The sequence below is a fragment of the Mchenga conophoros genome, linkage group LG9 (genome assembly GCF_057382185.1).
Source record: "Mchenga conophoros isolate Kocher_MC1m ecotype Shallow Benthic linkage group LG9, M_conophoros_male_GT1.1, whole genome shotgun sequence".
Classification (NCBI taxonomy): domain Eukaryota; kingdom Metazoa; phylum Chordata; class Actinopteri; order Cichliformes; family Cichlidae; genus Mchenga; species Mchenga conophoros.
In genome coordinates this window covers 19,187,012-19,214,984 of record NC_140534.1, presented here as the reverse complement: position 1 = coordinate 19,214,984, position 27,973 = coordinate 19,187,012, and the positions used below count along the sequence as shown (strand labels likewise).

General features: G+C 40.6%; 1 protein-coding gene across 1 annotated transcript; it reads right to left on the bottom strand.

The window, feature by feature from the left end:
* Positions 1-18,089: 18,089 nt before the first annotated feature.
* pks1 (polyketide synthase 1) lies at positions 18,090-27,175 on the bottom strand. Its single transcript, XM_085286819.1, has 6 exons — positions 27,118-27,175; positions 26,846-26,999; positions 25,593-25,753; positions 25,292-25,495; positions 25,023-25,204; positions 18,090-24,932 (listed from the first exon to the last, which is right to left on the bottom strand). Exons 1-6 carry the CDS (start codon positions 27,173-27,175, stop codon positions 19,452-19,454), a joined length of 6,240 nt encoding a protein of 2,079 aa, XP_085142945.1. The 3' UTR covers positions 18,090-19,451.
* Between the last annotated feature and the right edge of the window lie 798 nt (positions 27,176-27,973).

Genomic DNA, 27,973 nt, shown 5'->3' with positions numbered 1-27,973 from the left:
AGTCCACAAAACACATGTAGACTGGTTGGGCAAACTCTCATGCACCCTCAAGTATCCTTGAGAGGATGAAGAGCTCATCCAGTGTTCCATGACCAGGACGAAAACCGCATTGTTCCTCCTGTATCCAAGGTTCGACTAACGGACGAACTGTCCTCTCCAGCACCCTGGTATAGACTTTCCCTGGGAGGCTGAGGAGTGTGATTCCCCTGTAGTTGGAACACACCCTCCAACCCCCCTCCCCACCCCCCACCCCCCACCCCCTTCTTAAAGATGAGAACCACCACCGTGGTCTGCCCCTGATCTCCACGCTACATTGTAGAGGCATGTCAACCAAGACAGCCCTACAAGATCCAGAGCCTTCAGGAACTCGGGGCGGACCTCATCCACCCCAGGGGCTATGCCACCAAGGAGTTGTTTAACTGCCTCAGTGACCTTGCCCCCAGAGACTGGCGGGTTATCCCCTTCGTTCCCAGACTCTGCTTTCTCCAAGGAAGACGTGCCAGTGGGATTAAGGAGGTAAGTATTTCTTCCACCGCTCGACAATTTTCTCAGTCGAAGTCGAAGTCCGCAGCGCTCCGCCCACACTATACATAGTGCAGGTAGAACACCGCTTTTGGGACAATCCATGTCCCAATTGCCAGTCTTGGTAGCCGGGGATCGGTCCGCCAGGACCTCGCTCCTGGCTGCTGCCTGGCTCACAATGCACCCGCTCATGGTTATTATAGAAATGTAGTTTTTAAAAAAGGATTTTGCCCTTTCAATTGTATTTAGGGAAATAACTTCACACATCATAAGTCTGATAAACATGCCCCACCAAAAGAAACAGACTCAAAACTTTTAACTGACATCTCGCACTTTTTAATTTGATGTTTTTGTGCAGAATTAGTGCAGCAGGATAGCATTCCTCTTGAACGTAATTAAATCATAAGGTGTGGGTGGTCTTTGTAACACATTTTCTCTTTTGGTATTTATTTGATGTAGTACATTTATTGTAAAAGTCTTTAACAAGTTTGGGATACAGTATTTCGTATTTAGTAAATTGTTACTATTTCCAGATACATTAACTTCACTCTATTTTCTGAAACTGAAAATTGACAATTTTAAAGTCATATTTCCTCCTTCTCCATTTACTTCCTGTTGACATATTTGTTGCTTGACCTGATTAAAAAGTCAGCACCAGCTAGGATTATCAATGTATCTTCCATGGCTCACTCCTGAGGTTCCATAAATCTAGAGGACCTCAACAGTGAGAAGCATTACAACAAGAATAAAGCCTATGCTCAAAGCAAGCTAGCCAATGTCCTCTTCACCCGATCACTGGTTAAACGATTAGAAGGTAAATAATGCACCTTACACGCTGTCATTTCTTTCTTTTAATTTGCCAGTTTTCTGTTCAAATCAAATCCATGACTAGTAGCTCTACCGTTGGTGATTTCATTCACTTTTTCCTTACTTTTAGGCACAGGAGTGACAACCTACTCTCTCCATCCTGGAGTTGTTCAGACTGAGTTATGTTGTTATCTGAATGGTGCCCAGCAATTCTCCATGAAGATGATCAGTCCTTTTACCAAAAACTCAATTTAAAACACAATTTACTGTGCTGTTGACCCATCATTGAAGAAGGAGAGGGGCGAATACTACAGGTACACTTTTGGTGTAACACATGGAAATAATATTGTTACTTGTCATTACCTAGTAGCATATTAGTACAGTGGCTTTCACCATTTGTGGTTTTGAAAGTTAAACATGATGTTTTGCAGCAGCTTATTGGCTTAGAGTAAAGGATACTTTCTCAGATTATGCAATTCAATATGAAGCAAGATAAGTGTCCTGTTAAAGTAGATTTTTCTGTGTCACAAAAGTGTCCCTCTTTCAACCTAGCTGTGGAGCAGGGAAATTATTTTACTGCTATTGTTAAATAATTGTCATCATTACCATTGCATTTTTTGAGATGAGTTATTGAAGTTATTGAAGGATTGCACGCTTACAGACACACTAACCTTCCGATCAGTAGGTGACCTGCTCTACCTCCTGAGCTACAGCCACACAGTGGTAAACATGAGTAAACCGTCACTAGGTTTTGGATAAAGTGTACACTCACAAACCTGTCAACTCTGCATTTGAAACGTTGGCCACCATAGCAGTATAGTATTGCAACATGGCATTTGGGTCTTCTAACTAAAATACATAAATAGTGCCATCATTGCCAGACCTGGCCCATATCTGGTTGACATACACCCTGCCATGACACCAGTCAGTCAGAAGTGCCAGCTTGATGCCAGATCTGGACCAGACCTATTTTCTATGAGCCTGGGCCACGTACACCAAACCACAATCGGACCAGATGTGGCATGCCATCACTAGACAGTGCCATCTATGCCAGGCCTGGCCCATATCTGGATGACATATGTCTTATCATGCCAGAAGTCAGCCAGGAATGCTGGCTTGATCCCGGATCCGGGCCAGACCTGCTTGCTATGTGGGTACTGTGGTATGCACATTGTAATATTGATAACACTTATGGCTTACTTATTACTTACTTGTCTTATTAATTAATATGAGTTAGTGTAAAATGTCTTTTATAACCATTTCCAGTTGTTTCCAGGATTTTAAACATGATAATTAGTTAAACTGAAACTGTGATAGGGCCATGCTATTATATAATATATTGACTTGCCCATTAAACGTGGTCTAATCATTTGCGAGGCACCATAAATGTGTGCACTGAAGTCCTTCATCTCCATGGCCACGTATAGCATGAATCATTAATGTTTGATAAAGAAAAGAAGCTGGCTATAAGAACGGCAAGTCCGGCAGTGATACCATCAGTGAGGGAAACTGCCAACGGGATGGATGTAAGGATACAGTGTTGCATGACTAAACTGGACTAACTACACTGTTTCACTCAATAACTCGCTCCACTTTTTTTTTTTGATCTGCTGCCATGGTGATTGCATGCTAACACACTAAAGATTTCTGGTTTTTTTATTTTTTTATTTTTCAGTGATTTTCTGTCACAATGGAAGAAACTGAAGACAGCATTGCAGTGGTGGGAATTGGATGCAATTTTCCAGGCGGTGAGGACACTTTAGGAAGTTTCTGTTTTGTGTCTTTGATATTATTTTACTACCTAATTTGATTGTTGTGCGTCACATGGTGTATAGTCAGATCCAGAAGTATTTAAACATGGACATTTTTGTGTTTTTGCATCTGTGCACCACCACAGTGGATTTGAAATCAGTCAAGATAATGAAAGTGCAGACTTTCAGCTTTGATTAAAGGGGTTTGACAAAAGTATTAGATGAATTGTTTAGGAACTGCAGTCATTTTCAGAGGCTCAAAAGTAATTTGACAGGTTGTTACAAAAAACTTGATAGCTGTCCACTGGAACACCCAAAAGATTTGTTCCTGAGGTGAAGGAGGCATTGCTAGGCTTAATCTAGTAGATTCTTAAAAAGACACAAATGGTGGTATACAGAGGCAAAAACTGTACCATTCCCCAAATAGTATATTAGGAACAGTGAAAAATCTTTCACTATAGTTACATAAAGTGTAAAAAGTAAGTGTTTTATATGTATCTTCTCCCAAAAACAGGAGAGGGGCTTGACAATTTCTGGAAGGTTCTGGTGAACGGGAGAAACTGCTCTGTGCCAATTCCCAAAGAGAGATTTGACTTAAGCAGCTGGTATGATCCTGATGACAACAAGCCGGGTAAATCCCGCACAGCCAAGGCTGCTCTCATTGACGGGTATGGCCCCTTATCTCATTTAGATCTGCTTATCTGTTTCACAAATGTGCGCCTATCAGTACAGTCATATTAACTTTTGTTTGGCAATTTCACACAATGAAGTGTTGATTAATGAAATCACACTGCTGCTCCTAATTTGTATTAAAACAGAGATGTACTATTTTGACGCTTTTCCAAAGACGGTTTAGTTTTTTCCCCTTTTGAAAATAAAACAAGTGCTCCAAACACTGGACTACTCAAATATGGCCTCTTAACATGATAAACCTCCATCAGTTAGCACAATGTTCCATGGAAATGAGTCTGTTTACATATGTCTAGATGTCCTATTAATACTCAAATCAAATCAAATCAAATCACTTTTTATTGTCACATCACATGTGCAGGCACACTGGCACAGCACATGCGAGTGAAATTCTTGTGTGCGAGCCCCACAAGCAACAGAGATGTGCAAACACAACAACACAAACGAGCAAAATACAAGAATGGCCAACCTGAAACTAATAAATATATGTACAATATATAATAGTGTATGCATTTCTGGATGTGTATACTAAATATTTTCCTACGTGTGTGTGTGTGTGTGTGTGTGTGTGTGTGTATACACATTTTTACAAATTAAATAGTAAAAAAATAAAATAAAATAATAATAATAATAATAATAATAAAATATATAAAATATACAGAGTTGAATATGTGCAAAACAAGTGGCATTTATATACAGTGTGGAGTGCATAATGTTGAAGTTCCAGTAGTGAAGCTGAGGTGTCTATGACGTGTTCAGCAGTCTGATGGCCTGATGGAAAAAGCTGTCTCTCAGTCTGCTGGTACGGGACCGGATGCTGCAGAACCTCCTTCCTGATGGAAGCAGTCTGAACAGTTTATGGCTGGGGTGACTGGAGTCCTTGATGATCCTCCCCGCTTTCCTCAGGCACCGCTTCCTGTAGATGTCTTGGAGGGAGGGAAGCTCACCTCCAATTATCCGTTCAGAGCACCGCACTACTCGCTGGAGAGCTTTGCAGTTGTAGGCGGTGCTGTTGCCATACCAGGTGGTGATGCATCCAGTGAGGATGCTCTCAATGGCACAGTGATAGAAGGTCCTGAGGATGCGGGGGCTCATGCCGAATCTTTTCAGTCTCCTGAGAAAGAAGAGGCGCTGCTGGGCCTTCTTCACTGTTTTGTTTGTGTGTACTGACCACGTAAGATCCTCAGCCAGGTGTACGCCAAGGAACCGGAAGCTGCTCACTCTCTCCACAGCAGCGCCGTTGATGGTGATGGGGGTGTGTACTTCTCTGCACCTCCGGAAGTCCACTATCAACTCCTTTGTCTTTGCGACGTTGAGGGTGAGATGGTTGTCTTGACACCAGTGGGTCAGGGCGCTGACCTCCTCCCTGTAAGCCGTCTCATCACCGTTGGTGATAAGACCCACCACTGTAGTGTCGTCCGCAAACTTCACAATGATGTTGGAGCTGTTAGTGGCTGTGCAGTCGTAGGTGTAGAGTGAGTACAGGAGAGGGCTCAGTACACACCCCTGTGGAGCACCAGTGTTCAGTGTGATGGGGGATGAGGTGATGCTGCCCAGTCTGACCACCTGGCGTCTGTCAGACAGGAAGCTAAGGATCCAGCTGCAGAGGGAGCTGCTCAGTCCTAGATCCTGCAGTTTCCTGTCCAGCTTCGAGGGAACGATGGTATTGAATGCTGAGCTGTAATCTACAAACAGCATCCTCACATACGTGTCTCTCTTCTCCAGGTGTGACAGGGCAGTGTGTAGTGTCAGGGCTACGGCATCATCAGTGGACCTGTTGTGGCGGTATGCAAACTGTAGAGGGTCCAGTGAGTCGGGTAGTGCAGAGCAGATGAAGTCCCTGACCAGCTTCTCGAAGCATTTGCTTACGATGGGGGTCAGGGCTACAAGTCGCCAGTCGTTCAATGAGGAGATGGTGGAGGATTTGGGTACAGGGACGATGGTGGCCATTTTGAAGCAGGCTGGGACTACAGACAGAGAGAGGGAAAGGTTGAAGATGTGCGTGAACACTCCAGCCAGCTGAGCCGCGCATGACCTGAGGACGCGGCCGGGAATCCCGTCCGGACCAGTAGCTTTGCGTGCGTTCACCTTCCTGAAGCACTTCCGCACATCCTCCTCAGACACAGTGTGCGCACTGACGTCATCCGCAGTGCGCACACTGTCCGGTCTCATGGTGTTCGCTGTGTCGAATCTAGCGTAGAATACGTTTAGATCCTCACACAGAGAGGCCGTGGTCTGCGGTGTGCTGGTTTTCCCTCTAAAGTCTGTGATCGTGTTTAGTCCCTGCCACATACTCCGAGGGTTGTCAAACTGTTGTTCCACCCTGTCCCTGTACTCACGTTTGGCTGCTTTGATCGTCTTCCGGAGTTGGTAATGTGCGTGTTTGTAGTCCAATGTGTTCGCGGAGGCAAAGGCGGTGTTCCGTGCCGCCAGTGCTGCGCGAACATCTCCGTTAATCCAGGGTTTTTGATTTGGGAAGTAAATAATTTAAGATGCATGGTTCAATTTAATCCATTAACTGTCACTGAAGGTTTTTCTTGTCAAGTCCATGTTATATTACATAACAACAACCCTGCTTTATCTTCAAACATAGGGCCATTTCAGAGTGACTACAAAAATTATGAAAAGCACTTCATTTCTTAACTTTAGGCACCATTTTAGATTACTTTAACCTACCTCTGTGCAGGGAGGCAAATCTGCCAGTTGATTCAGGTGGTGTTGTTCCTGCTGGAAAACTGCAGAATTCACTCGGTTTAGGCCTTTCCTGCTGAATGTTCTCAATCAGATTCCTTGGGATCTTACAGTCAAACTCCACAAAAACGTTTTCACCCTGGGAGACCAATTCATGGAGCATAAGTGCTCATAATAGGACTTTCGGGGAATGGTAATAAAATATCAGTTGTGCTGTAATCCACCTGCATGGAAGATGGCCTAATCCAGCGGTCCCCAACCCCCGGACCTCGGACCGGTAGCGGTCCGTGAGTCGTTTGGTACCGGGCCGCGAGAGTTGAGGTTCAGGTGTGAAATGTATGGTTTTCAGGGTTTTTATCGGTTTTCAGCGTTATTTTGTTATCATTTTGATCGTTAACTCGGTTTTCCTCGGTCTTTTACGTGTGTTATGAATAAATCTTCTTTTTTTCGGTACCAGTACTAGTTTTATTTTGTTGTATTTATCCGCGACACCTTAAAGGACGGTCCGTGAAAATATTGTCGGGCATAAACCGGTCCGTGGCGCAAAAAAGGTTGGGGACCGCTGGCCTAATGGTTTTAGTGTGTTGTATATACATTGCTGGTGATGTCACAGACTGAACATCACCTATCCGGTCGTTAAGTGATGACGTGACGAATCCTACTTCTGGGCCTAAAGTAGTCTGCGTTTAATATGGCTTTTGTGTTGTTGACATTTTTAATGTTTTGTATTTTCTTCTATTTAATCTCAAAAAGCTCATAAAACAGTCAGTGATCACTGTTGATCTCCCTCGGCTTTTATTACCACTAATCATTTATTTAAGCTCAGTTTTTAAAACCTTAGGATGTAACTACAGCCCAGCCCATGCAGCAGTATATGAATGACTAACCTTGTATTGTGGATGGATTATCTCAGTTGTTCTCCTGGCTGAAGTTTGGTCCTTTTACAGCATCCTGCCATGCGATTACATTTGTTCCTGACCACCGAGAACACTCACGTTAACTTTTATCGAGTGGAAAAAAGTTAGCTTGTTTATATTATGCTAACATAGCTGTGTCGCTAGTGGTCACGTAGCACATCATTATATACCAGCTAGCCAAACTTCAGTAACCTTACAAACGTCACTGCTGTTTAGTTTTCTGTCTTCATTTATGTTGGAAGTGATAACAGAGCTGTACATTTTAATTTGTTTCCAAAACCCCGCAGTCAGGACATGCTATATTGTATTTAGATAGAAGCTAGCGAGCTAACTTCCTGCTAACTTCTAACTCCGTTAAATGTCATAAATTCCATTTTCATGGATGCTTGGATGTTAAACTCAATTGTTATACCTGGTAGAGCAGAACGCTGATCATTTTAAAGATGAAAGACTTTAGACAGTTTTTCAACTCTCAGTAATGCCATAGTGATCGTTTGATATATGGACCTGCAGCGGAGTTTAGGCCCAGACACGGCTAGTGACGTCAGACTTAACGACCGGATTGGCTGTATATAACTGTGAAATACAAATAACAAGATAACCCACTTACAGTGAACTCACTGAACTGCTTGTTGAACGCTGACAAAGAACAACTGTCTCATATGTTAATCATAAAATATAAGCAATTTAGTGCTCAGTTACCTTCGGTCATAAATGTAGCACATGATCATTAAGGCAGTAAAATGAGACAGCGCTGATGGATACAGTTGTGTTAAGAAAAAAGTTTTGAGGTTTTACATATCAGGATGTAATAAAAATCATCCAGTTCTATCAGGTCTTAAATTTGGGCAAGTACAACCTCAGATGAACTACAAAACGTGACATATTACGCTGTGTTATTATGGGTTTAATTCAAATTGAGCCAAAATGCAGAAGCAGTGTGTGAAAACCTGAGGACCCCATAATTCAGTAGCTTATAGAATCAACTTTAGCAGCAATAACTTAAAGTTTTCTGCATGACTTTATCAGGCAGGCACTTCACTGTGGAGGAATTTTGTCCAACTCATCTTTGCAATGTTGTTTCAGTTTATTGAGGTTTGCCTCAACACATCATTTCAGTCTGTTTGAGGTCTGGACTTTGAGGCATTCCAACACCTTGATTATTTTCATTTTAGCTGTTCTGTTGTAGATTTGCTGGGATCATTTTCCTTTTGCATGACACAAATTGGGCCAAGCTTTAGCTGTTAGACAGATTGCTGCACATTTGACTCTAGAATACTTCGGTAAACAGAAGAGTTTGTGGCTGACTTAATGACTACAAGGTTCTCAGATCTTGTGACTATAAAACAAGTCCAAACCATCACCCTGATATGTGTTTACTGTGTGTTATGGCCAAACATCTCCACTTTGGTCTCATCTGTCCAAACGAGTCCTGTGGATTGTCCAGATGCAACTTGGCAAACCTAAGCAGTGCTGAAATGTTCTTTTTAGAGAGAAGAGGCTGGTAAACCTTTTCAAACACGCCATAAATGTCTGAACTTGAACATTTAATGTTCTAACTGAGGCCTGCAGAGTCTAAGATTGCATTTCACAGGCTGACCTTGAGGTAAATTTGCTGGGTCTTCCACTCCTGGGACAATGAAAAACTGTCTTGAAAGTTTTCCACTTGCTTATAATAATTACCACTAGTCATTGCTGTCTTACCTCTCTGACATTGTGTTATCACAAACCCGAATACTCCAGACTAACAAACCACCAAAATATAACTGATCAAGAAGTGTGAGGTGCTCAAACTTTCGGATCAGTAAATCAAGTTTGTTTGATTTACAGGGCTTGGCTGCTAGTTAACCAGTTAATTTCTATGGAAGTAGTGAAGATCTACTTAGTTTTTTTAAGTTTTTCACACATCGCTTCTGCATTTTGGCTTAGTTTGTTTGTTTGTTTGTTTGTTTGTTTGTTTTAATAAATAAAAGCATGGTGTAATATGTCATGTGTTTTAATTCACTTTAGGTTGTATTGACCTATCTTTGTGACCTGGACCAAATTATATTTGTCATGTCCAGATATGTAAAACTTCCAAATAGAAAGAGAATGTACCTTATTTTTACCATGTTTTAGGTTTGTTCTTTCATTGTGTTTTACCAAACTGCAGTGTTTTGTCCTTAGCTCTTTGGATTTAAGCAAATCTGCCTTTCATTTGCATTAATTTCCTTTCTTTTGGTGGAGTATTGCACTGAAATTGTGGACAAACCAAAAATAGAAACTGATTATAGGTTTGTACAATAGAAACAGCTTTACAGCTTTAGAGTCTGTACATGCATTACACTGTAAATGCAACACATGTATGAGAAATAATCTAAGAAGGAAGAATTTAAACCATAATTAGAAAATCCCATTGCCTGAATCTGACCTTGTTATTTTTTTGGTATTTTCAGGTTTAATGAATTCGACCACAGGTTTTTCGGCATCAGTGACAGTGAAGTGGAACAAATGGATCCTCAGCAAAAACAGCTCCTTCAGTGTGTCTACAGGGCTTTAGAAAATGCTGGAATTCCAATGGAAAAAGCCAGTGGGACCAGAACAGGAGTGTTTTTTGGTAAGGTACTAAAAGCTTACTTGTGTTTTGTGTTTTTATTGTTTTGTGTTACAATAATGGGTGCTTGATCCAAAACAAAGCTACTTTTTATACCAGAATTACCATCAAAATTTACATCCATTCAAATGAATAATGTTAAAATGATAAGTGCATGACCCCTGTGTTTTATGTATCTCTGTAGGAATAATGAACAGAGATTATGAAACAAATGCTGCACATGTGCACCCAAATGTGATCAACCACTGGACTGGCACAGGACTTGCCATGAGTATTGCAGCAAACAGAGTCTCCTATGTCTTCAACTTCACCGGACCTTCGCTGTCCTTAGACTCCGCCTGTTCTTCATCCCTTGTGGCTCTTCATCTTGCCTGTCAATCAATAAAACAAGGTCTGTCCAGCATAGATAACTTCAGGTTAATTAGCAATAGAGGAAATCATTCTGTAGTGTCGTATTTATTTAGAAAGCGGCGTTAGCTTTTAATTAGTTGGGATGATATGGTGTCCTTTATCTTATCAGGGGATTGTGAAATGGCTGTCTGTGGAGGGGTCAGCTGCATCCTTGAGCCAAGAGTTTTTGTTGCGCTGAGCAAAGCCAAGATGATCTCACCTGATGGAACCAGCAAACCTTTTTCCAGTAGAGCAGATGGATACGGCAGAGGGGACGGATGCGGAGTAGTTCTCCTAAAACCACTGAAAAAGGTCAGCATATGCAGATTAATTATAAGAAAATGTCAAATACTTCAGGAATTTAAACATTAAATGGGCAGTTTGCCAAAGTGCCAAACCCGGACGTTGGCAATGTAGTAGCTCAACCAGCTGATGATCCATCACAATTCATAGATTACTATAATACATGAAGTACAGAAGGGGAGTTATCAGTTTTCTTGTACAAAGTAATGGCTCTGTTGCACAAACTAATGATAATTAAAATCCACTGAGAAGTACAGCAGGATCACAAACTGTCATATTCATTACAGTTAATCTAGTTTAGCTAAAATCTGAGAAATATTCTAGGGGGAGTTGCAAACCTTGTGAATTATGGAGGGACAGACAGATGGGCGATGAACACCTCGCCATTTCATAGACCTGTTGGTCCTTCGGGAGGATGAGCTAAAAACACAACAATGACTCCCTTTTTTTTCATATTCAGTGATCAATTGCAATTAACTGCAGTGACCAACTGTACACTTTCCATCAAACGTGATTGACCTGCTCGCCTAGCCTATAAAAATTGTCTCCAACAGATTGGTTTAGCATTTCATTTTCATTTTTGCACACTTAGTTTAGTTCTAATTAACCAGCTTGAACAGAGGATATTTTCAAATGTATTTTCTGTAGCTGTACAAGTGGCTCCATAGTGCAGTGGTTAAAATGTTTGCCTAAAATGTCAGGAGAAACATGGGTGATTGCACTGAAAGGGCAAAATATTTTTGCCAAATCAAAAATATGGATCCATCCACTGTGTCAATTCGTTGTGAAAAGGGAAACAGTTAAAAGAAGGGTTTCTTTTTTTATACCTTTACGCAAAATATAGAACATTCCGTTTGATTTAAGACAAAGTGGAAATCTCTGCAGTATTTATCCTTCAGCTGAGTAACTCACATCAGTGCAATCTAGTTTATATATTTATAACTATAAGCTAAAGTTCAAATATGTCATGTAATATGTTTGACTCTGGTGTTAGATGTTCTTTATCAATACACACTTTTATTCATGTTTCATTTTGATCTTTTTGTTGCTTGACAGGCTCTTCAAGACCATGACTATATCTGGGGTACAATCAGCAAAACTGCTGTAAACCAAGATGGCCGCTCTGTTACTCCAATCACCAAACCATCCATGACACAACAAGAGGAGCTTCTCCGCAGAATCTATTCAGAGTCTGACCTGGCAAATGTCCAGTACATAGAGGCACATGGGACTGGAACCCCAGCTGGAGACCCAACAGAGGCAAGAAGCATTTCCAACGTCATTGCTAAATCTAGACCTCCCGGTTCAAAGACACTCTGGATTGGCTCTGTAAAGAGCAATATTGGACACACGGAATCTGCTGCTGGAGTCGCTGGACTCATTAAGGTTCTCCTGATGATGAAGCATGAGACCATTGTTCCTTCGGTGTTCTACACTGATAAGGCTTCCAGTGTAGATACCACAGCACTAAACATTAAAATTCCTAAGGAACCAGAAAAATGGGAATGCTCTAGTGCAAGAGTTGCAGGAGTTAACAACTTTGGTTTTGGGGGAACAAATGCACACGCCATTGTCACACAGCACATCCAGCCATATTCTAAGCAAAGGCATGATGAGAAGCAAGTCAAGTATTTTGTCATATCTGCAAATTCTTCAAAATCACTTAACATGATGATGGAAGATACCATCAGTCAGCTACAGGCAGAAAACCAGTTTGATCTAGATTCTTTGCTCTACACGTCAGCTTGCAGAAGAACCCACCAAAAACATAAATACAGAAAAGCCATCACAGTGTCTTCTGTAGTTAATCTAAAAGAGAAGCTAATTGCTACTGTTGGCAAAAATATCAGTGTTGCCTTCTCAGATCCAAGGTTAGTGTTTGTCTTCTGTGGAAATGGTGTCACCTACCATGGTATGTGCATGCAGCTACTAAAAAACGAGCCTATATTCAGAGAAAAGATCAAAGAAATTAAGGACCTTTTCCAAAAGCTCAGTCCTCTGGACATACTGGATACTCTTGAGAGCGAATTTGAGAGCAGCGACTTCAGAAACCCAGACGTTGTCCAACCCCTCCTCTTTGCTATTCAGGTTGGGATTACTACCTTGCTCAGGCACTGGGGAGTCAAAGCTGATGCAATTCTTGGACACTCTGTTGGTGAAGTGGCAGCCGCTCACTGCTCTGGTCTCTTGTCTCTGGAGGATGCAGTAAAAGTCATATATTTCCGCAGCACTCTCCAGAGAAAAGTCACCGGGGGAAAGATGCTCGTGATCAGCAACATGGCTGTATCAGAGGTATCTTCACTGCTCCCTCCTTACTCTGGTAAAATTTGCCTTGCTGCATATAACAGCCCACAGTCCTGCACCCTTTCAGGTGAGGCAGACGCAATTGAGCGCTTCCATAAGGAGCTAAGCACCTCAGCCAATAGTCAGAATCTGTTCCTTCGTGTGCTGGATGTCCCTGCTGCTTATCACAGCCACATGATGGACCCAATTCTACCAGAAATTGTGGAAAAAATTGGCATCTTACAGGCAAATGATCTTGACACAGAGTTGTTCTCAACAGTGACAGGGAAGGAAGTCCAGCAGGGAGATTTCTGCACAGGTGAATACTGGGCTAGAAACATTCGTGAGCCGGTTGCTTTTGAGCAGGCAGTACAGTCAGCAACTAGAGGAAAGAAGCACACTGTGTTTGTTGAGATAGGTCCAAGAAGGGCACTGCAGAGAAACATTATGGAATCTCTGGGAAATGACACAGCTGTCCTTGCCTCTGTGCAGCCAGAAAGAGATCAAGAATCAGTCATGTCTGTTGTCTCTAAACTGTTTGAACTCGGCGTTCAAGTAGATTGGAACACCTTCTATAAAGGCTTTGAGACAGTACCTCTGCCTTTTCCTAAATATCAATTTGACTGCTCAGACAAGGATGTTATCATTGGGGCAGCACAGAATAACACAGCAAGCAATCATCCTGTGCTGTGTCAGACGGGAAGTGAAAGCAACATTTTCACTTGTGATCTAAAGTCTGACTCTTCTTTCTACTTGAAAGAGCACAAGCATAATGATGTACCCATCATCCCTGGTGCTTTCTATGCTGAGCTGGGTTTAGCTGCGTGCATGGCCAGTGCTAAACCAAAAGTACCTCTCAGTTCACTGCAGCTCAGTGTCAATTTTCACAGACCATTTGTTTTAACACAGAATCCACCTGAAATGAAAGTGCAACTAGAACAAACAGAGAGGGAAACCAGATTCACCGTTCTCTCCTCATCTGTAGTTTATGCATCAGGCACTGTGGTTTCAAAGAAAGAGAGGCTGATTGAGGAGCAGCGCATTTCACTAAGCTCCATCAACAAACGATGCACATCTGTAGTGAGCTTTCAGGAGTTTTATGGGTATCTCTCTCAAGGAGGCTTTCAGTATGGAGACATCTTCCAGAATAAGAAGGATGTGCACTATGGAGATGATCTGAAAGAGGCTTTTGCAAAAGTCTCAGTTCCAGAAGAACTTCAGCCTCATTTGCATGACTACTGCATTCATCCTGTCTTGCTGGATTATCTGATGCAGCTTCTCCCAGTTGCAGTAGAGCACATCTTTGCTGGCAGGCCAGGATTTCCTGCCAAAATAGGAAGTCTTACAGTCTTTGAACCTTTGCAAAATGAGATGACTATTTATCTGAGAGCAACTGATGTGGGCACTGATCACTTTGGGGTTTGTGGGTGCTTTGCAGACAAGGAAGGCAGAGTGTTGGTTGAGGTCAAAAATGTCATAATCAAGTACCTAGGCAGTCGTTCTCATGTGGTAGATGAGTACTTCTACCACAATGCCTTCGATGTTGTCCCAAATGATCACATTGCTACTCCTCCTCCAAAGGCGTTGGTGTTCTGTGATACTTTAGGGATTTCTGATGGTCTAAAGAAACATTTGGACTCAGCATCTAATTACATTCCCATCACATATGCAAAGGACATCTTGGGCAATGGTTTCCCTTCTCTTCTGGCAAATCTTAAAATCAGAGATATTAGAGAAAACTTTGATGAGGTCTTATTTTTGTGGGGCAATGAAGACTTCACATCACGGCCAGCTGAAATCATCCTGCAGAGTCTAGCTGACTGCTGTGAGATTTTCCGCCAAATAGTTGTTGAGCTAAAGCGAATTCACTTCCCAAAATCAATTAGAGCCATAACCTACCGTTCATCTGATATCACAGTAGATCATGTAAGTCCAGGTTTTGCTCTTGTTGGTATGACACGATCGTTCGCTGCTGAGATACCAGATCTTTCTTTTCAGCTGATTGATATGAGCGGGATCTCTCCTGAGGACATTGCAGCTCTGTCTGATGCCCTAAGGTCATACCCATGCAGCAAGCACCCAGAACTGGTGGTAAAAGATGGACAGGTCTTGAAACCTTCCATTGTGCGCACCCCACTAGAAATCACTGACAATAAGATTGGCACTTATACATCTACAGTGTCTGAACCTTGTATTTTTCTGACAGCTGATCCACATGAAATTACGAAACTGAGTGCCATTCGCTCTGACGAGGAGGCTGAGCCGATCAGTGATACATTCATTGAAATCCAGCCCAGTAAGATATGTGTTCACTCATCAGACTATTTCCCAGTCAGCTCTTCAAATCTAAAATTCGGCAAAACACTGTATTGGAACAAGCACTCATCTCAGAAACACAAGCTGCTCGCGCTTGACTTCAGCGGTACTGTCATTGCAGTTGGAAAACATGTAAGGAAATTCAAAGTGGGAGAACATGTTGCTTCCTGTTATCCTGTGGTGGCAGCAAGTAAGATCAGAGTACCACAGGAAGTGTGCTACAGCACCAAAAGGTTCCCAGTCCTCAGAAAAACACCTTGTGTTTCCTACTTTGTGCTAGCATGGGAAATCCTTCATCGAGCCTTGCTCGGAGCCAAGCGTAATATAACAATCATATGCTCTGTGCCTGATTCTGCACTATTGAAAGTCTTGGCACTTAGCGCTTGCAAATCAGGCTGGAATGTGAATGTTGAAACGCAGTGCAATGGGACTTTTGTAGGTGCCAGTCAGTTGGGTGCAGTTGTCATTCTGCCTCCATTTGATGAATCCCTAACTGCTCAAATTTGCAACTTTCCAGGGTTACAACATGTTGTAATCGTATGTGAATCTCCGAAGCAGGATGTAGTCATTGAGGAAGTGTTCCAAAGTGCAAAGGAAGGTGTTCGTGTACAGATAATTCAGATGCCAGTCATTTTCCAAAAGGGATCCCTGAGAATACACAGGCCATACCTTTATCACTGGCTTAAGTCCTTAAATTTTAATGGGAAATTGGCTCTTGAAAGCTTTACCTTTCAGAGTGCAAAATCTGAACGAAAAAGCATTGATTCAGCAAAACCAGACTCATATTTCAGCTCCAAGAAATTGGCTGTCGTAGCTCTAGAAAATGATGTTGGCAGCACACTGTCTGAGATTCCACTTCTCCCAACAAAAAAACGGCTTTTTCAAAAGAGGTCTGTGTATGTAGTGGCAGGTGGTCTTTCTGGTCTGGGCTTTGAGACTGTTAAGTTCATCTCACAAAGAGGTGGTGAGTACATTGTCATTCTCTCCAGAAGCAAGCCCACACCAGAAGTACAGCAGGAAATCAACAATGTGGAGAAACAGTGTGGAAACAGCATCACCAGCATGGAGTGTGACGTATCTGTTTATGAGAATATGCACAAAGTCATCAATGCCATTGGCAAGAAGTTCCCTGGTTTTCCGATCAGAGGTGTGTTTCACAGTGCAGTAGTCTTGCATGATGGACTGATTGAGACCCTTAACAGATCTCTGTACGAGAAGGTTTTCAGGCCAAAAATAAACGGTGTCCTGAATTTGCACTATGCAACAAAGCACTGTCCGTTGGATTACTTTGTATGTTACTCCTCCATCTCCGCTTTCCTGGGAAACGCATCGCAAACAAACTACGCAGCAGCCAATACATTTCTCGATCTGTTCTGTCAATACAGGCGCAAACTCAGCTTGCCTGCACAGTCTATCAACTGGGGAGCTCTGAACCTTGGTCTGCTCTTGAACAAAGAACATTTCCAGCGTTTTCTGGAAGCAAAGGGAATAATGATTTTAGATGTGGCTGAGATTTATCAAAGCTTGGAGCAATGCCTTGTGCTCAACCGACCCCAGCAAGCTGTTTGCAGGTTTCACTTCAGAAACATCAGATACAATATCCTCTCCCAAAATAACACCTTGACTATGCGCCTTTCTGCATTAGTTGAGGCAGCCTTCCAAAAATCTAGAGAGACTTACTCTGAAACTAAACAAGATGTCTGCGTCTCTCCAAAGGACTATGTTGTTTCTCTACTTAGTGAGACTATTGGCATGGAGCAGAGTGAGCTGAAAGATGATTTACTACTTTCATCCTTAGGCATTGACTCTATGCAGGCTATGACTCTGCAGAATTTGATCTTTCAGGGGAGAGGTGTGAATGTGCCTTTGGTGAAACTGTTGGATCCCAATGCAACTATTGCAACAATGGCAGCTCTACTGAGTGAAGGAGCTGAAGGCGAAAGTGTCAGTGAGAACCCAGAGTCTCTACCAGATGAAGCTGAAGTTTCTACCAGATTGTGAAAAACTCAAATGGAGATATTACTTTATGAATACAATCAGCCATCAACCGTCAGAACACTACAATAATGGATTCAATATATTTTTTCCACTGAGATTCAGTTAAAAAATAAATAAATAAAATGGCCATTGCAATAAAAGAAAGTTCTGATATTAATGCTACTTGTTTACAGAACTTTTCATCCTTTTTGGCACTCATTTTTAGATTTTGGTTGATTTTGTTTTTTGTAATGCGTTTTTTTTAAACAAATGGCATGTATTGTACTAACTGGAAGTTTTTAAAAGATATTTTATGTCATTCTTTTACTCACCAATATGGTACAGAAAAAAAGCAGATTGCAACTAAACATGTAAGTCTGTATAAATGCGTTTACTGCTAAATTATGTAAAGTAAGTGCCTTATCTTGTATTATTTTTTTAAAATTGAAATAAATGTTTTATCTTTATAATTGGTCTTGCTGCATCTGTCACTGGGTTCTCTCCTTCTACTATCTACTATCAGTGCTTATCACTGTTAACTGATTAATTCTGAGTGTTTATCAACTTTATGACACTAATGGAAAAAAGCTTTATGAATGATCATTTGGCAGCACACATGATTTCTGAACCTTCTGCTGAGCACAAAATTATCATATCGTATGGAAAGGTCAATTTGGTCCCAGAGAGATGAATATGTGATAAAATAAAATAAAAAATATCATAGAGCAATTTAATATCCACTGCACTTTAGTTTTAAAATTTGAAAAGGTTTCACCTAAGCTATCATGATGTATCATGTCTTTATTATAATTCTTTCTTTTTTGACACAGAAAAATCAAACTTGATAACATTGTTTTCTTCTTCTTTTTTTATTTATTTTTAAAAAAGGTACATAATACATGAACCATTTCTAACTGGCATAGTCATTTCAATATGCAAAGCTTTCAATGGCAAAAGTCATCTATTTTGTACACTTAGACACAAATACCCTACGTTTCAAAGCTGAATTAAAAGAGATTTAAGCTTATTTTGTTTTTTAATTTATTTATGTACATACATCATAGATCATAGGCATAACTTGTGTAACTCACTGCTTTATAATCAATGCTATGCAGACTTAAAATAATATTACAATGGAGCTATGACAAAGGGCATAACAGTTTTAGAGTACTAGACACAAACTTCGTCAAGCTTTTAATACACATCACCAAATAATGAAGCAATGTTTTCAAAGGAGGATTATTAATTTCTTGAAAATACAAATTAAAGTAAAATAAAATAAGTAATTAAAAAGTAATTAAATTATGATCTGAAACTAATTAAAGAAATTTGTAATCACAACAAATAGTCGAGGTTCTCATAACAAGTCTTGTACAGAGCGCTTATAAGGTGACTGTAATACTCATGGGATAAAGAATTATTATGTTTTGTTTTGTCATTATTTTTTATTATATTTTGGTTTCAAGCAAACAAGCAGCAGAAGAGTTTTTAGCAGAAGCTATCTAAGAGTGCTCACTTATGATAAACACAACTAGCTGCTTCTTAACTACGTCTACATGTTCAAAAGTATTTTTAAAATGGGGATTTTTCCACTTTTATGTTTAAACATGTCCGTCCACATAAAACAAAAAAACGTGTCATATACTGCCAGTACTATGCCAAAGTTAATCAGCAAACCGGAAGCTTGCAAAGAATAACACAGCACAAAGTGTGACGTCCAAAAATGGGGCATAAAAACGCAAGAAGACAAAATCTTAATTTTTCCTTGTCCACACTTAAGCAGAGTTTCTGAAAGGAGGGTTTTGAAAGCTCAGTTTTCAGTGACCTAAAATTCCATTTACATGTGGACAAAAGGCCAAAACATAAAGAAAAGCCTGTGCCATGGGGACAGGATGTACTGTACTAAACCATTAGATAACAAAATAGCGTGCATTAGCAGGATGTTAGCAATGTATGTACGACATTTACTCCCCTGGAACCCAAATTAATGGACTTTAGCATCATTTAAAATCTATACATACAATCAATACAATAAATGTAGAAAAGTAAAATGAAATGGAATTTAGGGTTTGTTTAGAAGCTGGGTAAATATTTATTTTAGCTAATTAGCTCCAACTATCTTTGAAAACACTGCCTGGGGTTTATTTAAGAAGTTAGACAAATGTAACTGTTTAGTTAAAATGTCATCAGTAGTAATAGAATAGCAATTAATTATTCACTCTTTAACACATTAGTTACTAAACTGGTAAGTGTACTGTTTGGGTCCAGTATTACAACCAAAGGTATATTTACGCCTGTCTCCTGGAAAATCTTGTTCTGCAGAGTCATTGCTAACATCGAGTCAATCCCCAAAGCACACAGATTGGAGTCATGATCCAGTTCCTCTGCACTTACATTGATTATTTCACTCACAATATTCCTCACATGTTCATATGTGGAAGAACTTGGGATTTTGGGTTTGTTATGTACTTCATCTTTGAGCTCCATTTCTACCAAAGGTAACAATCGCTTTCTGAGAGACCCATTTTGCGAAAGGACATGGATACTGAGATTTTTAAAGCTGAATTTGCATATTACCTGTTGGGGTCTGTTCATCAAAAGACTCTTTTTAAGTGTCTCGTGAACCTCACAAACATCCATTATCATCATCCCCTTTGCCTCTAGAAACTTTTGTAAATGATCTTTGTTCAGCAGGAGACCAAGGTTCAAAGGACCCCAGTTGATGGACTGTGCAGATAGGCCGAGATTTCGTCGATAATGGCAGAACAGGTCGAGGAAAGAATTGGCTGCACCATAGTTACATTGTGAGGCATTGCCAATGACTGATGAGATGGAAGAATAGCACACAAAAAAGTCCAGTTTGTTGTGCAGTGTTGCATAATGAAGATTTAGAGCACCACAAACTTTGGGCTGCAGCACCTTTCTGAAGAGAGACTCATCAAGAGATTCAATCAATGCATCGTGCAACACTGCAGCACTGTGAAACACTCCTTTGATAGGGCAACAAGGGAATGTTTCACCAATTTTTGAAATTGCATCAACTACCTGCATCATAACAGAAACATCACACTGGATGTTTATGATAGCAACCCTGTATCTTTTCTGGAGGAGATCCATTTCAAACTGTGTTTTATCAGAAGGTCTTCTTCTTGACAGAGTTGCAATACAAGCTCCACCATTGTGGGCCAAAAACTTAACTGTCTCAAGACCCAAACCAGACAGCCCACCGGTTACGATATAAGTACAACTTTGTTTAAAGAGTTGTCTAGGCATTGCAAACATAGGGATTTCAGATGCCAGGCTACACGATTCTTCATGGCCTAAAACTATTTGCTGCACTGTCTCTGTTGTGAAATAGGACTCAGGTTTTGTACGGGACCAGGACACTTTTGAGTCTGAATACAGATACAACTCCCTTCTTAGAGGTAGAGATCCTGTATCAAAGCCTAATGATTTTAACCAGTTGCAGATATTCCTGCTTCGTGCTTGTAGATAAGCTTTCTGGAGAACATAATCCACATCGAGTTTATGCACATGAATGTGTTCGCTCTTTGGAGTAAACAATCTGTCTGAGACTGAGGGTGGCATATGACTGCTAAACACGAAAATCATGTGTTTTTCAAGAGCCCCATTGTCATACATCTCCTGCCAAGTGGCATCAAATGGTGGCAAAAGAACGAATGCGTGACTCTCATCAAAACATGGAGGTTCTCCAGTGAAATGTGACTGAGAGGAAACACTCCAGCCTGACCTGGTTGCTGTGAGAGCCAGAACCTTCGTCAGAGCAGAGCCTGATTTCGGGGAAACAATAGTCAACTTTCTGTGCTGCTTTTTATCTTCAAACAGTATGCTCTGCAAGATCTCCCATGCCAGTATGAAATAAGACACACATGGAGTCTCTTTTAGAAATGGAAATGTCTTAATGTTGTAGCACACTGCTTCAGGAATTACAATTTTTGAGGTGGCATGAACTGGGTAACATGACGCAATATGGTCTCCAACTCTCAGATTATTGACATTTTTCCCCACAGCTGTGACAATGCCACTGAAATCTAGAGCCAGAAGTCTGTGATTCAGTGATGTATGCTTGTTCCAGTACATTGCCTTACCAAAGATCAGTTGAGAAGTGGTCACAGGGAAGTAATCTGATGAATGCAGGCAAACACTGATTAGCTGAATTTCAGCTGTCTTCTCTTGGAGAGCTTTTCCATTAGTGTCACAGTGGGTGGCAGACAAATGGGCTATACTGTATGGATCAGTACTGTGTAGAACAAAGTCTCTTGGATTCACTGAATGTGTTTCACCATCAAACAAAGCTTTATCTGTCAATCTGGTCCGTGCCATTTTTGTTACTGCTGCCTTCCCTTTACTGATCCAAACCTCTTGGTGTCTGCAGGTGTTTATTACCTGAGCAAGTGTTTGTATGTTTTCACTGGTCACAGAAGCAAGGTCAATCAGCTGAAAAGAAAGATCTGCCAACTCTGCTGCACAAGCCCTTATCATACCAGAAAGTGCAAAACCAGGGCTGATATGATCCACACACATTTCTGATGATCTGTAAGTAATGACATGGACAGAGCATGAGCGTTTGCTCTCTTTTACAGCCAGAACAATATGGTGAAAAATCTCACAACAAGTCATCAAGCAGTCCAGCATCTTTTCAGATGAAAGATGAGTGAGGTTATCAACACCCCAAAGGAAGAGAATATTTTCCACATCCACTCTGCTGGTGAGACACTGGAGCACTAAATTTCGAACTTGGTATGCCTTCAAGTGCTCTTTGCTCTCCACAGTGATTGATTCTGGGTGCAAATATGGCTCAAGTCCTTTAGCAATACAGAGGTTATCTTCAAAAACAATTGCTCTTATTTTGCCATTTTGCAATTCTTCTTCAACAGCAACTGCTTCATTTTGGAAGAACAGTGACTGGGAAACATTTGAGCTGCAGCCCACGAATGAAATCCTGACCCCCTTAAGTTCCACTAATACGTTGCCCTCTCTTGTGGAAAAGCAACCGCACACATCAGTATAGTCAGGAGTTTCTTGAGTTGCTCGCAAGTACATAATCATTTCTTCCTGCAGTGGTGCTGATATGACTATATCTGTAATACCTGAAGGGAATCCCTGCTTGACTGTTAGCTGTCCCATTGCTAACATAGCAGTCATTTGCAGAAAATAGTCAAGCAGCACAGGATGAATAAAATAGTCATGAAGATGTTTCAGAAGATCACCAGGGACTTGAATTTCCATCACAGCTTCCTTGAATTCATCCCCAAAATGCACATCATCAAGCTGTTTGAAAAGAGGGCCATACTCAAATCCTGCTTGAGAAAGAATTGAATAGATCTCATTTCTCGTCCAAACCAACTTGCACCGTTGGAAGATCATTCGAGGACAAATGTTTGATTCCTCTAACAATGGCTTGATATCTTGATATGTGTACCTTCCAGAGGCATGCGTTGCATTAGAGGACTGTATTGCAAATGAGCCCTCCTTCTCTCCATGTTCTACTCTCACTTTCAGTTGTTGAGAGTGTGAGTTGAGTGTTAACACACTTTCAAATCTAACACTGAGATGGAGCTGGGTAATAGTTTTACGTGGCTTAAAACTTGCCATCACAGAGGCAAAAGCTAGTTCGACATAAAATGAACCCGGCACAATGGAAATGCTGTTGTTTTTATGCTCCCAAAGGTATGGCACGGTCTCTGAAGAGAGGTTGCTCATGAACTCTTTGTTATCCCTCTTTATCTGGGACATGAGTGTATGGGGAGTAAAGGAAGAATGCTCATCACCTTTCCGCACGGATTCAAAATTCAGGTCTTTCTTTGTGGTGTCAAACTGATAGACTGGAAGAGCTGTGGGCAATGTCTCCAAACCCCTGTGTAGCTTATGCCAGTCCACGTTCATGCCAAGTTCAAATAGCTTTGCCACTGTTGAGAGGATTGTGCCATAATCCTTATCAGGGTTTGCGGTGGGAAGAACTACGGTATCATTGCCCAGGGTCTCACATATGTTCCTGTGGAGAGCCCTACGAGGTCCAATCTCCACAAAGACCACATTTCCCCTCGTCGACTTGTCTTTGATGGCAGCACGGAGCGTTTGTTCAAATAAAACAGGCTCTCGGATGTTCTTGGCCCAGTATGTGCCTGAGCTGAAATCACCATCTGAACATTTGTCTCCAGTCACTGTTGAAAACAGTTTGCACTCTATGTTGTTGGTATCTAAAACATCTATTCTTCTCTTAATGTCCTCTAATACTGGATCCATCATATGGCTATGGTAGGCTGCTGGAACATCTAAGACATGAAGGAAGAGAGTTTCATCTTTAAAGATGCTCTTCAGCCTCTCATGGAGGGTGTCTATGGCATCAGCATCTCCTGACAGAGTGCAGGACTGAGGGCTGTTAAAAGCAGCTACACTAATTTTCCCAGTAAAGTTCGGAAGAATTTTTAATACCTTATCTACAGCCACATTGCCAACCACGAGCATTTTCCCTCCTTTGACTTTGCCCTGGAGAGTACTACGGTGGTACAACACCTTGACAGCATTGTCCAGAGACAAGAGACCTGAGCAGTGAGCAGCAGCAACCTCTCCAACTGAGTGGCCAAGCACGGCATCAGGTTTAATACCCCAGTGTTTCAAAAGAGTAGCAATGCTGACCTGAATCGCAAATAGAAGAGGTTGCACAACATTTGGCTCATTGAAATCATTGTTATCATGCTCACTAGAAAGCCATCTACTCATGCTGAAAGATCCATGACTCTGGAAGAGAGTCTCAATTTCTCTCACCTTATCACTGAAAACAGGAAGCTTACTCATTAGCTGCCTGCACATCCCCTTGTAGGCAATCCCATTTCCACAGAACACAAAGACTACATGGATGTTAGACCTTACTGCCTGAACCTTAGCCTTCAGTGCAGACATTAACTGGTGTTCTAAATCTGAGAGAGAAGATATTAGGAAGGCCTTCCTATATTTGTGTTTGTAATGACTTCTTCTGCACGCTGAGGTGTATGAGAGTGCCTGCAAATCAACTGACTGGTTCCTGCAAAGTCTTTCATGGGTGTCACTGATGGACAGGCTTAATGATTTCTCAGACGCTGCAGATATGACAAAGACTTTTGTACAGTCTTTCGGTGTTGGAGAGGGAACTGTAGCATTTGTATACTGTCTTACAATTACATGTGCATTTGTACCTCCAAACCCAAAGCTGTTGATCCCAGCCACCCTTCCCATTGGCCCATTTGTCTCCCACCTAACAGATTTAGTTGGAATACTCAGATTCAAGGCTTTTACATCTATACTTGAACTATCTTCAGAGTAGAAAACTGAGGGAACAATAGTGCTGTACTTCATCATTAGCAGTACCTTAATGAGTCCAGCAACTCCAGCTGCAGATTCTGTGTGTCCAATGTTGCCCTTTAGAGACCCAATCAGAAGTGTCTCAGAACGAGTGGGTTTAGCAATGACATTCGAGATGCTTCCCGCTTCTATTGGGTCTCCAACAAGGGTTCCTGTCCCATGTGCCTCTATATATTGAACGTTCATGATGTCGGAGTTAGAGTAGATTCTTCTCAGCAGCTCCTCTTGCTGAACCATGGAGGGTTTGGTGATTGGAGTGACGGAGTGCCCATCTTGATTGACTGCTGTCTTGCTGATAACACCCCATATTTTGTTGCAGTCTCTTAAAGCCTTGACAAAGAAAGTCACATCATTAGAAGACTGGATAGTATCTCAATTATATAAAACTACTTGACACTAAAGATCAAATCATCAACCTACATGTTTCAAATGCTTGAGAAGTACTACACCACAGCCCTCTCCCCTGCCATAGCCATCTGCATGGGCGGAAAAAGGTTTGCTTGTTCCTTCAGGTGAGATCATGCTTGCCTGTTTGAGGGCAACAAATACCTTCGGCTCAATTATACAGCTAACTCCTCCACATAGTGCCATTTCACAGTCTCCTGGTTGAAAGAAAGGTCGTTAAATAATTAATTTGTATACATCATCCAATAGTTTATTTTTTTGGCAGCCAAGCATAAGTATATTACCATGCTTTATAGCCTGGCTGGCTACATGAAGAGCCACCAAAGATGATGAGCAGGCGCTGTCGATGGCAAAAGAAGGGCCAGTCAGATTGAAGGTGAAGGAAATCCTGTTGGCTGCAAGACTCATGGCCGTCCCAGTGCCATTGTAGTGGGTTATTGTGCCAGGGCTATTATTTCTGAGCATCTCATAATCCCTGTTCATAAGACCTGCAGCAGCACAGTCACAATCAAAACAGACTTAAAATTGCTGGATTTTTAAAATTGCTAAGGATTTTTAATGTATCATAGATGGTAGCAAGAGTACCTATGTAGACACCAGTTCTGGTTCCACTGATGCTTTCCATAGCTATTCCTGCATCTTCTAATGCCCTGTAGGTACACTGCAGCAGAAGTTTCTGCTGAGGGTCCATGAAGTCAGCCTCCGATTCAGTAATACCAAAAAACTTGTAATCAAACTCATTAAACCTAGAATATAAAATAAGTAGATCCATCATAATTCAAAAATTTCAAAGAAAAAAATAACTTAATTAAACTTTTATATCTTGTAGGTAACAAAGAAATAATACAGTTTACTAATCACTGGTCATTTGTAATTTATGTCACTTTGTTAGTAGTTTGTGTTATACACAATACTTTACAAATCCTGTATTGTGTCATAGCTAACAACAGACACTTCCATTTACATTCTGATGCAAAGCTGTTGTTGCATACAAATTTTATTAATGTTACTGTATTATGTTTTTGTTGACCTTTACCAAACATTTTTGTCATTGTGTTAAACCAAAAACAAAACAAGTCAAAAACAGGCCATTACTAACTTCAACTGTATCCACTTTTTTTTGTCCTGAAAGGCTTAGATTAAGCCTATTTCTGTCCTTTACTCTGAGGGCTGTGCACCACACAGCAGCTTTTAAGTGTGTTAATTGTTAACTAGCAGGCAAGGAGGCACTCAGGTCATACAAACTCAAAGGACAACCATGAGTTGTTTCCCATCCAGAAAATACAAAGTTTTACACCCACCAGGTTAAACTTCATAATTGTCCTTTAAGGTTTACAAATTGTAATCAATAAATTTGGTACATTTAACAATTTAACGATGTATCATAACTATAAGCTGCAGCTTTATAATCTCATCTAAACATAATATAACAATATAAGATAAAAGCACAATAAAAAATATATAAAATATATGAATAAAATAATATAATCTTTATAATGCTTGTTATGAATTATTATATTATGAACATTGTAAATATGAATATAAACATAACACATAACATTTTAAATTACAAGCCAACTAGCCATTAGTTTACAACGTAAACTCATAAATGTTACATCAAAGCTTACAAATGATTAGTAATTAACCAATTAATTGTGAATAAAGTCTAATAATTTTATTACATTGTAATTACTGACTGCCAACAAACTAAAAGCAACAACATCAATAAGAATACTAACATTTCAGTTTCAATTATTTTTTTTCCGTTAACAACTTAATAACAAATTAACAATGAGTTTGCCATTTATTAAGAGTGGTTAAAACATTTTTAAACTCACCCTTCTATTAGAGCTGCTTTGGTTGTCTGTATCTTCCCAGGTTTGTTACCTTCTGCATCATACCAAAGAGTGGTGTCAAACCTTTCAGCTGGAATATCCACCACACAGCTCTTTCCCTCCAACAGAACCCTCCAGAAACTGTCCACCCCCTCACCTACAATATAAAGTATCACAACAACCTGAGTATACATTATCTTAGAATTTCGACCTTTGGAGAAAAAAAAATGCAGATATTCAGTATTGCTTTAAATGGTGTCAAAATGAGGTTGTACCTCCGGGAAAATTGCATCCAATCCCAATAACAGCTATGTCATCATCAGCGTCCTCCATTGTTCCTTTGGGGCAATCATAAGATTGCTCTGAGAGCTTTTTTGAAAACACAAAATGAAATTTCAAGTTTCTTCATAGTAAATGTTTCGCACTGGTTGCTGCTTTTGGTCAGAACTAGTAGTGTTGCACCAGCCTTTTTAAATAGATGAAACAATAGGACAGTGTCTTAGTCTCTTAGCCTCTCCCCCAGAGTCACCTGGAACTTAAGACACTAATGGCAGGTTGAAGGTAATTTAACCGCAGCCATAATTAAGCCTTTGCTCCTGTTAACTGGCCAACAGAAGATGCAATGTTAGAAATGTGCCACTCAGTAGATTAAATAATCTGATTTGTCATTTTGTCTGCATTTCCAAAAGCATGATGTTCTTTGACACTGTGTAACATTAGAAAATACACTCATCAGCCACTTTAGTCTAGATTCAACAAGGTGCTGTAAACATTTGTCAATTTCACTGTGATATCACACATACTTAATGGTTTAAAGCACTATTTAAAATCTATAAACCATCACTAATATTGACCTGAAATTCCCATCAGTTCTTTGGAGTACTTTACAGTCTTTCAGCTGATTGGTTTAGTATTCTAGCTCTTATGAATATTTTGATTGAGGTTAATTTCCAGTTTTCAGCTATGACAGATAACAGTGGAAAAGGCTTCAATAAACTCTGCTACCTGAATTATATTGAATTCTAAGCAATGTAGAGACATATATTAGATATTATTTGTTGTATATATTAATAATTAACTAAGGCCTTTTTATCAGTTTTATAAGGTGATGATGTGTTAATGCTACAACTT

Excerpts from the sequence above, each read along its gene's own strand:
- pks1 (XM_085286819.1), bottom strand. The coding sequence starts at position 27,175 with ATGGAGGACGCTGATGATGACATAGCTGTTATTGGGATTGGATGCAAT. Across the intron at positions 25,754-26,845 it reads AAAGCAGCTCTAATAGAAGG|GTTTAATGAGTTTGATTACA; the intron begins GTGAGTTTAAAA and ends TTTATATTCTAG. Across the intron at positions 24,933-25,022 it reads TTCTCAAGCATTTGAAACAT|GCTTTAAGAGACTGCAACAA; the intron begins GTAGGTTGATGA and ends TTCTTTGTCAAG.